This window comes from Elephantulus edwardii, unplaced genomic scaffold (genome assembly GCF_000299155.1).
Source record: "Elephantulus edwardii isolate Elephantulus edwardi_28Jun2011 unplaced genomic scaffold, EleEdw1.0 scaffold00342, whole genome shotgun sequence".
NCBI classification, from domain to species: Eukaryota; Metazoa; Chordata; class Mammalia; order Macroscelidea; family Macroscelididae; genus Elephantulus; species Elephantulus edwardii.
This window is the reverse complement of record NW_006400092.1, coordinates 1,437,833-1,449,938: the sequence shown is the minus strand read 5'-3', so window position 1 is coordinate 1,449,938 and position 12,106 is coordinate 1,437,833. Positions and strand designations below refer to the sequence as shown.

Sequence of the window (12,106 nt, the reverse complement as noted above, 5' to 3'; positions counted from 1 at the left end):
CCAGCAGCCAGGAAATTAAAAGACTAATTGCATTGGGAAAGTTTGCTGTCAGAGACCTCTCCAAAATAATGAAGAGCAACGATGTCAGTCTGGAGACTGGGGTGCACCTAATACAGGCCATGGTCTTTGGCATTACTTGATATGCTTCAGAGAGCTGGATAATGACTAAGGATGACAGAAGGAGAATTGATGCCTTTGAGCTTTGGTGCTGGAGAAGAGTATTGAATATACCATGGATTGCTAGGAAAACAAACAAGTTCATCTTGGAGAGGGTGAAGCCAGGCTGCTCCTTGGAGGCAAGGAGTCTGAAGCTTTGTCTGACATATTTCGGACATGTTGCAAGGAGGGATTAGTCCTTGGGGAGGGCCACTGTGCTTGGGAGCGTGGAGGGACAGTGCAGGAGAGGAAGATCCTCGATGAGAAGGATTGATTCCATCACTGGGGTAATGGGGATAGGTGTGTTGGAGACAGTGATATTGGCAAGGGATAGAACAGGGTTTAGGGCTGTTGTACATAGGGTTGCTATAAGTTGCAAGTGACTCAACGGCACATAACAACCACCACCACCACCATAACACAGGAGATTGCTCATCTTTGTTCTGAGGAGCAACTGGTGGATTTGAACTGTCTGTCTTTGTGTTAGCAACACAGTGCCCTCCTCATTAGGACACCAGAGCTCCCTAGAGGTGCAGTCCAGTAGGAAGTGTCTAACCTGTGGGTGGCGCCACTCTTTGTTTGAATCCACCAGCAGCTTTGGGGAAGAAAGATGAGCAATCTCCTTCCATGCAGTTTACAGCTTTGGAAACCCATATGGAGCTATGAGTAAGTTCTGACTTCATGGTGATGAGTTTGAGTTTTAATAAGTAACTGTAATCAGATAAAATTATCAGTATAGACCTCAGAATTTTAGGTAATTCTAGGTTTGAAGATGTTGTTTTGTACCATTGAGTCTAAACTCACCCATTGCTGATCCTCTAGTCGATTTTCAGAGTTAGTTAAATCAGGAGCTCTGGTAGCCTAGTGATAAGAAACTACACTGCCAACTCAAAGGCACGTTGTTTGAATCCCCCAGCTCTGTCAAGGGAGAAAGACGGGCAATCTCTTCCTATGTAATTTACTACTTTTGAACTGGAGCATCAGCTATGAGTTGGTTCCAACTCAATGGTGAAAATAACATAAGAAATGAAAAGGGAGTTGTGATGGCCTAGTGGTAAGGAGTTATGCTGCAAACCCTAAAGGCAAGCAGTTCAAAATCCACTAGTCTCTGAAAACCTAATGGAGGGTCAGTTATGAGCCAATTCTGACTCCACAGCACATAACACAATGACAGAATGAAGTGTGAGAAAAGCTCCTCTACGTTAATACTTATTACTTTAAAAAAATTTATTAAGTGCTTAATATATATTGTTATCATTCTCCCTACTTGGAGTTTGGCAGTGCAAGGGAGCTTATGTTGTAATAAGAAAGGACAGAAAAGAAAAACAAAATACAAATATACCTTTGTCTTTATCTATACCTAGAGTCCTGACTTGTAAAATGATTACGTTCTTGACTACTAATTGAAATTTGGGTCATTTGAGTGCACCTAGAAGCACTTTTGAAGAAAGACCTGATAGTCTATCTCCAAAAATATCAGGCACTGAAAATACTACAGAGCTTATAATGCTACTCTGACATACAGGGGATTGCCATGAATTGGGATAGACTCCAAGGCAACACGTTAAAATATCTCTATTTTTATGCCACATGCTAGCAAGTATCATAAAGAAAAATAAATCCAGGTAAAGTCTTGTATGGAGGATTTGCTTTTAGAACAAGGAGTTAAAGCAGGAGCGAGAGAAAGCTTTCAAGGTTATTTTGGTTGTTTTGTTTAGAGAAGATGCTGATTAGGACTATGTCATAGTGATTGAGGTGCTAAGAAGTAGTCTGGATGTATTTTCAGGCAACATACTTTTTCAGATGAAGTGGATCTGAATGTGAGATAAAGAAAAGAAATAATTAAGCCATAATCTTTGCCTCAAGAGGTAGAAGTCTCTTTGTTGAGATAAAAAAATCACAGTGAAGGCACAGACTTGGGAGAGAGAAATTGATATTTTAGTTTCATGTTTACATTGTAACAGAAAGAGGTGCTTCTTAGAAATATGAAGTGTTAGTCTTGAGGGGCAAACATTAATTATCTTCATCTAACTTCACAACTTTTTGTAGATATGTTTAGAAAAAGTCTAAGTCTTTGAAAAGTTATTTTATTTTTAAGATTTTTTCTAAAAGTTATTTGAGCAAAAGAACATTGTTGGTGTAGCTGGATCTATTCTTTAGTATGTTATTAGGTATAATGAGATGATTTTGATTCACAGTGACGCCATATGACAGAGTAGAAATGCCCCATACATTTTTATGGCATAGAATTTTACAAAAGTAGATTACTGGATCTTTCTTTCATGGAAATAGCAGATAGGTTTGAACTACTTACTGTTCAGTTAGCAGTCAAGATCTTAATTAAAAATTAATTTTAGCCTCACCAGACCTCTGATTATACATATTTATAATTCACTTATAATTGAATACACTAACTGAAAACCAAAGAGTAAATTTAATCGTGCCAATTAATTGGGTAACCAGTTTCAAAGCAGAATTCATTCCTCCCTTGATTTTGGATAATGTTTTATATGAGGGTCTTGTGCCAGAAACTACTGTTAATAATACCATAATATTCTTTCTTATTCTAATCCTGTGCCCAGTACCAAAAACAGGCTCCAGAGGGTATATACAAATAGTAATTTTATGTAGATAATAGGAGACTCACCAACTCGTTCAGAGGGTGAAAATTTTCATCCAATGATACCACACGAAACTTCACTAAAACAGAAATATTTTCCATAAGCACAAAAAACTGTAAACCAGGCCTGTAGGTCACTGAGATAAGATATTAAGGCACCAGAAATGCAGGAACAAGTATGCAGGGGAGAATTTTTTTTTTCCTTTGGGAAAAGGTTCTGACATAGACCTCTTCATACCTTCCTGTCCTGGTTTGTAGATGGGTTTGTCGGTCTGAATGAAGACCAGACTCTCTTCATTTTTAACCAGTACTGTGCTCCTCTTCTTGAAATCATGAGTTGGTCCTTTCACTTGGACAGAGAGGAACATTACTTCATCACTGTTTGAAGATCGAGGCACCTGAAATGCAAGCCAGAGCCTGAAAACCCATTCATTTCTCCAAAGACTTTGTTCTCACTTCCTACCCCACTTCAGCCTGAAGAGCTTAAATTTTTCATGTAACTGCTTTCCCTCATTTTCATCAAGGAAAGGCAGGCATTAATTCCTCCATTTAAAAAAAAATGTGGGACAGAACACAAATTGAAGTGAAATGCTAGAATGAGAATCACATTTATGGCAGTTCAACAAAAACAAAATTGATTCCATTTCATACTATAAAATGTTCTAAGTTGATGTGGTTTGTTAAAAGGGCAGAGCGGACATATGAGGAAGAAAATGACAGTGTTTTATTGGAAATACCATGCATGGGCAACACTAAAGCAATATTGGACATTTGCTCAGGGTAATTTTTACAGCTTTCACTCCTAGAAAGAATGTGTGACTGCTATGTTCCAATCAATTCACTATTGACCATTTATATTTGACCTTGGCCTCATTCGCTTTATTAATGATTTTTTCCACCTTTTTAAAGGCACAATCTGTTTAGCATACAATTTTGGATATGTTGCTTTGTTTATTTCTGCAAAGATTTTTCTTTGCTTATTCAGGTTCATTTTTGTCTGCTTTTACCTTTAAAAAATTAGCTTTGCAATAAATAGGGAAAAGAAAAGGAAATGATATAAAATATCAATAAATATTGTGAGCTATAGATGTGAGATATGCACTTTAAAGTTAGAGTTGTTTTCAAGATTTAAAATAGTGACAGTTGTAAAACTGTGTTTTTGTTGTGTGCTGTTGAGTTGGAACCAAACCACAGCTGATCCTCCAGTGAGTTTTCAGAGGCAATAAATCATGAGAGGAGACTGTTCACTGTTCTCCTGCAAAGCAGCTGGTGGATTCGAACTGTAAGTCTCTGACACTGCAATGCAGCTTCTTATCACTGAGCCACCAGAGCTGAGTTGTAGAGAAGCAAAATTAAGCTTTTTTTTTAACGTAAAAATATTTCTTCTTCAAAACATCCCAGTTTATAAGACAACATACACTATAACACATGTAGAATTGTATTCAACTATCTCTACAATTACATAGGTTCAGAATTAAGTTGATGTTAAATATGCTTACAAATAGTTCTGTCTGATGATTGGAAATTTATGCATTGTCTCTTAATTACCATGCTAATCTGCTACATTTAGATTCTTTTTTGAAGTCCTTATCAGCTTTTCAAAAATCTTTTCCTTCCTGAATACTAGATCTTGAAGTCCTTGACCAATAGAACTGAATGAAATAAAACAGCAATACTCACAGTGAAGGAAATGCAGTGGAATAAGTCCTTCTCTGCTGTGAGGTCAGTGAAGAGGCTCTGGTTTCCCCTGACAGACTCCAAGGAAGCACTTACAGTCACTGTCTCATTCAGATGGCTTAGAAGTAGGCAGCCTTTCTCAGTGGTCTCAGTATGGAGCAGGGAGGGGACCAGCACCATATACTGCCTGGGAAGGTGGGAGGTGGGGGCAAGTTCAGTAAGAGTAGAGATATTACTATAAACAGAATTGTTTCTCTAACAAGCACTGTTACTGTCATTAGTTTTACATCAAGGTAAACACAAAATTAATCTCTTCTGTTGACTGGCGTCTATGACAATGCTTTTCCCTTTCTATTAGCAGCACTGCCTTCCAGTGAACATTTATTTCAGTTGATGATGTGGACTTCAGAAATATTAAAAACTATTACATATTTCACTTTAAGTAAGCCCAATATGTAAGCATCTGAATTAAGATGTAACGTTACTTCTGTTTAATTGTATGAACTGATTTAACATGAAAACTTCTCTAAAAGGAAAAGTTCTCAAGTGTGTGGTTACTAACCAAAGCCATAAATCTAGAAAACTTATCTATGTATGTATTTACATATATATACACACACATACACATACATACATACTGCTATATATCTGACAATCTTGTGAAAATGATATGAAGTATTTCCTTCCATTTCATAGATAAGAAATCTGAATCTTAGTCATATTTTAGCATTTAAAATCTCAGGTGTAGTAAACAACTACTCCAGTATTAGTGTATTATTTAACTATAATGTTTGCATGTAAATATTTACCTTTCAACTCATTACTAGACAATGGCTTCTCACAAAGAATGGTTCTCTATTGATTGGACTTTGGATTTTAGTAATCTAAAACCAGGACAGAATTGTTCCCAATACCCTCTTGTATAGCATAAGATTAACTCTGTAGTTTTCAAACATTCTTGCTCACAAAACTAAAAGAAGAACTTTATGGCATTATGAAACTTCTTCTATACTACACTGTATTTTGTAAGTACAAGTTTAAATAACAGCAAAAAAGAACTTAATTGACACTTAAATGAAAAACATCTTTGACTATTTTATAAGATTCTTAAATATCATAGTGACAAGATGCCTGGCAAAATCTATTTCTAAATTATGTTAAAAGTTCTTTCTTTTAATGCTCAGAAATAGTAACATCTTTCTATGTTTTTCTCCTTGATTTTGAATTTTCTTGCCACTTACTACTTACTAAGACTTTTTTGTTACGCTTCAAAATATTTTCTGAGTCACTCTTATTTCTTTCAAACAAGTATATTATATATACAGCATAAACACATAAGTACATTCAATACTTATACAGATGTAAGTACAGAAAAAACTGTTGACAAATAAATACATAATTAACTGGCAAAACATTTTTATCACTGCCACACACATCTTGCAATTTTTTCTGCATTATATGCTGAAAATAATCTATATACAATTTTAATAATTATTTTAAATAATCTGAGATGATAGTTCCTTCATATCCTTCTTTAAGTTTGTTGAAACAAAGAATTTATTACATCTGACCTAAAAAAATACTTTCTTCCCAGTACTGATAGGCCTTTACTTTCTCAGTATCAACATCAGTATTTCAAATTATTCCTTATTTGTTAGGCTTGAGGTTTTTATATCCCAGGAAAACACTGCATAGTAAGATCTGAAGGAAAAGCTTGTCTATCTTTTTTGAAGTGTAAGACAAACAGGTAAGAAAGGGTAACTAGCATAGTTTTAAGCACATTAAATACACATATAATTTTTATATATTTATAGTAGTTAGATGAAATCTATCTTAAAGATAGATGCTTATATACTTTATATATACAATGATATCTGGAAATGGATTCTTTTGAATGTGTTAATTTCTTTTTTTTAAAAATGTGTTAATTTCTTATGCATTTTTTAAAAAGAAATTTAGAGAGTTAGACGTCTACCTAGAAGAATAAGAGAGGAATGTATATACATCAGCTACATAACCTCATGGTCAGAAAAAAACCAAACAACAAAACATTAGAGAAAAGAAAGCTGTGGTTAGAAAACACAAATGAATGCTATAAAAAGACACTCTGACAAGAAGGAAAAGATTCTTAAAATTCAAGCTCTGTATGGAACTCACGGATGTCCAGAGACTGTGTGCAAGATGACCAGGAGCAGAAGAGGAAGATTTGAGTAAGTAAGTTTGTTCGTCGCCATGCTTCAGGGAGAAGGGACCTGGGAGACCAGACTGCTTTGTGTCCTACTCCCTGCACTCAGTCCGGTTCCTAAAGCACCTCAGAGCAACTGGGCTTTATGCTGTGTTCTCTGAGCAAACAGGAAGTTCCACCCACACGAGGTTTCTAAACACAAAGTTCTGATCTCTAAACATTTTCTGGAAGGGTCATTGCTCTCAGTGACGGCCTAATTACAGCTAAGCATCAGGACCCAGCTGTCTTAGTATCTGGGTAGTACAGAAGTCTGATTGCTGCTGGTTAAGAAATGAGGGTAGGAGGAACCAAGGCCAGCGTTCAGAGTTGGTCTGAAGCAGAGGAGAAGAATATAGCAGTACTTGGCAACAATGTCAGGAAGAAAGGGAGATTTCTTTAAAAGCAGGGATTCTTGGGAAAGCTTTAGTGAAATGTTATTTCCCAAAATACTGAGTGGGAGAGGCAAAAGAATGGGGAGAGGTTGAACTTTGTGGAATTAAAAAGTGACAGTAAGAGTGACGACTTGGAGGTGAATGCGGGAATTATCCTTTGGGGAATTGACCCAAGTCTCAGTATAATCAGAGGCAAAGAGGAACATTTTATCTCAAATATTCCATTCCTCAAGACAAAGGCTTCTCTTCTCAGGGAGAAAAAAGTGAACTTGGGGGCAAGGGGTGGAGGGAGGAAATGAATGCATGAATGACAGGACACCTAAGTATTTTCTGCCACAGCCATCTGATTCTGACTAACTCAGTGAACCTCTCTGTGCCTCAGTTTCCAATCTAGTGAATGTGAGAGTGTTACTATCTACAAGTCTCTGGGTGGTACAAATTGTTAGGTGCTTGATTTGGAACTGAAAGATTGGTGGCAGCATTGGATGACCCAATAAGAAAAGAAAGCACAGGTTTACTTGTGTTTACTTACTAATCCATAGACTCCATCAAAGATTCTGCTTCTAGATATGGCTGGCATCTGCCTCTCTCCCAAACCCACAGCACCTTCCTACAGAATCAATCTTTTTTCCAATTTATAATTCCTGACAGTGACGATTGTTATTGTTATTATGTACTATAGAGTGGGAACCAACCAACAGCTGATCCTCCAGCTGGTTTTCAGAGTAAGTAAATCTCATGGGAGAAAACTGCCCATTTGTCGTCTACCCGGGAGCAACTATTGGATTCGAACCATTTGCCTTTAGCATTGCATTGCAGCGTCTTACCCTTATGCCACCAGAGTTCCCCTACAGTGACAGAGTATCCTGTTAAAAAAAAATGAAGCTGAGGTTTACTTATGCTTTCCTACTAACTTGTAGGGAACAGTTTATCATGTTTTTCACCACAATTTTGATGTCATATTGTTCAGTGCAGATTACCTTGGTGGTTTCATCTCTCCACAAGTGCCTTGAAGAAAGATCTGGCTATCTGCTTCCCAAAAGTCACAGCCTTGAAACTCTAATGAAAGACAGTTCTATTCTGCACACATGGAGTTGCCATAAGTCTTTTGACTCAATGACAATGGCATCATACTTACCTAGGTAATAGTATTTTTGCTATCAGCTTCGTTAGGTAGTTTTATGTAAGATGCTATATGTGACAGTATTTAAAACCATAAACTTGGGATATCATTGCTGATGTCAAATAGATCCCAGCTGAAAGTAAAGTATACCAGGAAAATGCCTATTTGTGTTTTACTGACTAAGCAAAGGCATTTGTCTGTTTGAATCATAATAGACTATGGCTAACATTGAGAGGAATGAGAATCCCAGAACACTTAATTATGCTCATTTAAATCTACCTAGGGCAAGAAGCTATTGTCAGAACAGAGTAAGGGTTTAAAGTGAGGAAGACAAGTGTTAGGGTTGTATCCTTTCTCCATACCTATTCAGTCTGTATGCTGAAAAGCTGGACTCTATGAAGAAGAATGTGGCCTCAGGATCAGAGGAAGACTCAACAGCCTAGATTATGGAGATGACACAACCTTGACTGTTAAAAATGAGAAGGAATTGAAGCACTTGCTGTAGAAAATCAAGTACTATAAGCTTCAATATGGAGTACATTTCAACATCAAGAAGACAAAAATCCTCACCACTGGACAGATAAGTAACTTCATGATGTTGTTGTTGTTATGTGCCATCGAGTCATTTGCGACTCATAGCGACCCTATGTACAATAGCCCTAAACCGTGCTCTATCCTGTGCCAATCTCATTGCCTCTGACACACCCATCCCGAGTACCCCAGTCACTGAATCAATCCACCTCATAGAGGGTCTTCCCCTCCTGCGCTGTCCTTCTAATCTACCCAGCATGATGTCCCTCTCTAAAGACCTGTCTCTCCTTACAACATGTTCAAAGTATGTCAGACGAAGCCCCAGAATCCTTGCCTCCAAGGAGCAGCCTGATTTAATTCTCTCTACGATGAATCTGTTTGTTTTCTTGGCAGTCCATGGTACATTCAATACTCTTCTCCAGCACCACAGCTCAAAGGTGTCAATTCTCCTTCTATCCTCCCTAGTCACTGTCCAACTCTCTGATGCATAACAAGTGATTGCAAAAACCATGGCCTGTATCAGGCGGACCTTAGTCTCCAGAGAGACACTGTTGCTCTTGAGTATTTTGGAGAGGTCCCTAACCGCAGACTTTCCCATCGCAATATGTTTTTTGATTTCCTGGCTACTGGTGCCAAGAGTGTTGACCGTGGAGCCGAGCAAACTGAAGCTGTGAACAATCTCAATCTCTTCGCCATCCATCCTGATGCTACCGATTGGTCCAGTGGTGAGAATTTTTGTCCTCTTGACATTGAGCTTCAGTCCATATTGAAGGCTGCAGTCCTTGACCCTCTGCAGCAAGTGCATGAGGTCCTCCTCAGTTTCAGCAAGCAAGGTTGTGTCATCTGCGTAATGCAGATTGTTGATAGATCGTCCACCAATCCTAAAGCCACGCCTCTCCTCATAGAGCCCCACCTCTCGGATAATCTTCTCTGCATACAGGTTGAAAAGGTATGGAGACAGGACACATTCCTGGCGTACATCCTTCCCAATTTTGAATCATGCAGTGTTGCCCTGCTCTGTTCTGACGACTGCCTCTTGGTCCAAGTATAGGTTTCACATTAGCACGATTAAATGTTCTGGGATTCCCATTCTTCTCAGAGTCAGCCACAGTTTGTTATGATCCACGCAGTCAAATGCCTTTGCATAATCAATGAAACACAGATATACATTCTTCTGGTATTCTCTGCTTTCAGCTAAGATCCATCTAACATCAGCTACGATATCCCTAGTACCACGACCCCCTCTAAACCCAGCCTGGACTTCTGGCAGTTCTCTGCTGATGTACTGTTCCGGTCGTCTTTGGATAATCTTCAGTAGAGTCTTGCTTGCATGTGAAATCAATGATATTGTTCTGTAGTTTCCACACTCAGTTGGGTCGCCCTTCTTTGGGATGGGAACAAATATAGACCTCTTCCAGTCAGTTGGCCAAGTGGTTGTTCTCCAGATTTCTTGGCACAACTTGGTGAGCACATCCACAGAAGCATCTGTTAGCTGAAATATGTCAATTGGTATACTATCTATTCCTGGGGCCTTAGTTTTTGCTATTTCCTTCAAAGCAGCTTGAACTTCTGTCTTCATCACCATAGGCTCTGGCTCAAATGCTATTTCATTAAATTCTTCTGTATCTGCCAATTCCTTTCGGTACAATGACTCAGTATATTCCTTCCATCTTCTTTTCATACCTCCTGGATCATTTAACATTCTGCCTAAAGCATCCTTGATTGTAGCAACTCGAGGTTTGAATTTGCTCTTCAGTTCCTTGAGCTTAAGAAATGCTGAACGAGTTCGGCCCTTTTGATTTTCCAACTCTAGCTCCTCGCCCATTTCATTGTAGTATTTTGCTTTGTCATTCCATGCTGCCTTTTGGAATCTTCTGTTCAGCTCTTTAGTGTCTTGGATTCTTCCTTGTGCTTTGGCTTCTCTACGCTCCAGTGCAATCTTCAGAGTTTCTTCTGACATCCATTTTGGTCTTTTCTTCCTTGAAATTGCCAACAATTTCTTCTTACTGAGATCCACAATCCCTTTGTATCAGCAGTTAGGAGATGAGGAGATGTATTGCATTAAGCAAAACTGTTTTCAGGGATCTCTCCAAATTACTGAGGAGCAATAATGTCAGTTTGAAGATTAAGGTGCACCTAAATCAGGCCATGGTCTTTTCAATCACTTGCTACACAGCTGAGAGCAAGACTATAATTAAGAATGATCGAAGAAGAATGTATGCCTTTGAGCTGTAGTGTTTTAGAAGAGTACTGAATATCCCATGGACTTCCAAAAGAACAAATTAGTATGTGTCGGAAAAAGCACATCCAGAATGCTCCTTGGAGGCAAAGATGAAAAATCTTTGTCTCACCTGCTTTGGATATGTTGCTGAAGAGAGGCATTCATGCTTAGAAAAGTTGGAGGGTCAGCAAAAGAAAAGAGGGTTCAGATGTGTTGTTCAAAGAGTCATTATGGGTCCTACTTGATGGCATCTAGTAACAACTGTACAAATTAACATTAATATTTACATTTGAATCTTAATGACTGAGGAACAGGTCAATTTCAAATCAGTTCTTAGTTTTCATATACTGTTGTTGTTAACATGCCATCAGGTTGCCTGTGATTCATAGCAACTCACAGGTACCTTAGCTCTGAACACTACCCTATTCTGAGCCAGTCTCACTGACTCCTACATACCTAATCCCATTGCCCCAGTTACCATGTCAATCCATTTCATCCTGGGTCTTCCTCTTCTGTGCTGTCCCTCTACCCCTCCAAGCATGAAGTAGTTCTCCAAGGATTTGTTCCTCCTGGCCACATGCTTAAAGTATGTGAGAAGGAGCTTCAAAATCTTTGCCTCCAGAGAGCATCTTGGTTTAACTCTCTCCAGACCTGTTTGTTCTTCTGGAAGTCCATGGTATGTTCAATATTCTTTTCTAGCACTACTATTCAGTATTTCCAGGAAAGAAACAAGTCAGATTACCTGAGCACCAAATGTTTGGCAGAAAAGGGAGTATGCTTTGGTGGCATAGTTCGGAAGGAGTTGTGCTGCTAACTACAAGGTGGCTCCTCTCTGGAAGCTGGAATCTGCTAGTGACTCCATGAGAGAAATATGGACCTTGTGATTGGTAACCCCTGAAAACCTGCTGGAGGCTCAACTAGGAGTCGGTTTCTTCTCTATGGAAATGAGCTTCAGTTTAATACAGGTTTGATGTACTAAGCAAATAATCATGGTTAGAAAGCAGAGGAGAAAGAGAGGGAAAAGAAAGAAGGAGAAAGCACTTTGTGGCAGCTTATTGAGGGGGAAGCAAAATATAGGAAAATAGAAAATATAAAGAACAAAGAAAGAATGTTTGGGAATTGAGAAAAGACAAGACTAAGATTAGGCAGTGGGTGGGATCTT

General features: G+C 38.4%; 1 protein-coding gene across 1 annotated transcript in view; it reads right to left on the bottom strand.

Annotated features, from left to right (window-relative positions):
* A2M (alpha-2-macroglobulin) overlaps positions 1-6,687 on the bottom strand; it is a 65,386-nt gene extending 58,699 nt beyond the window's left edge. Inside the window, exons 1-4 of the mRNA XM_006901761.1 lie at positions 6,611-6,687; positions 4,457-4,640; positions 3,015-3,174; positions 2,804-2,856 (exon numbers count right to left, since the gene is read on the bottom strand). Of these exons, the coding sequence (XP_006901823.1) occupies positions 2,804-2,856; positions 3,015-3,174; positions 4,457-4,640; positions 6,611-6,687 (474 nt within the window). The remainder of the gene's footprint in view (positions 1-2,803; positions 2,857-3,014; positions 3,175-4,456; positions 4,641-6,610) is intronic.
* Positions 6,688-12,106: the final 5,419 nt, after the last annotated feature.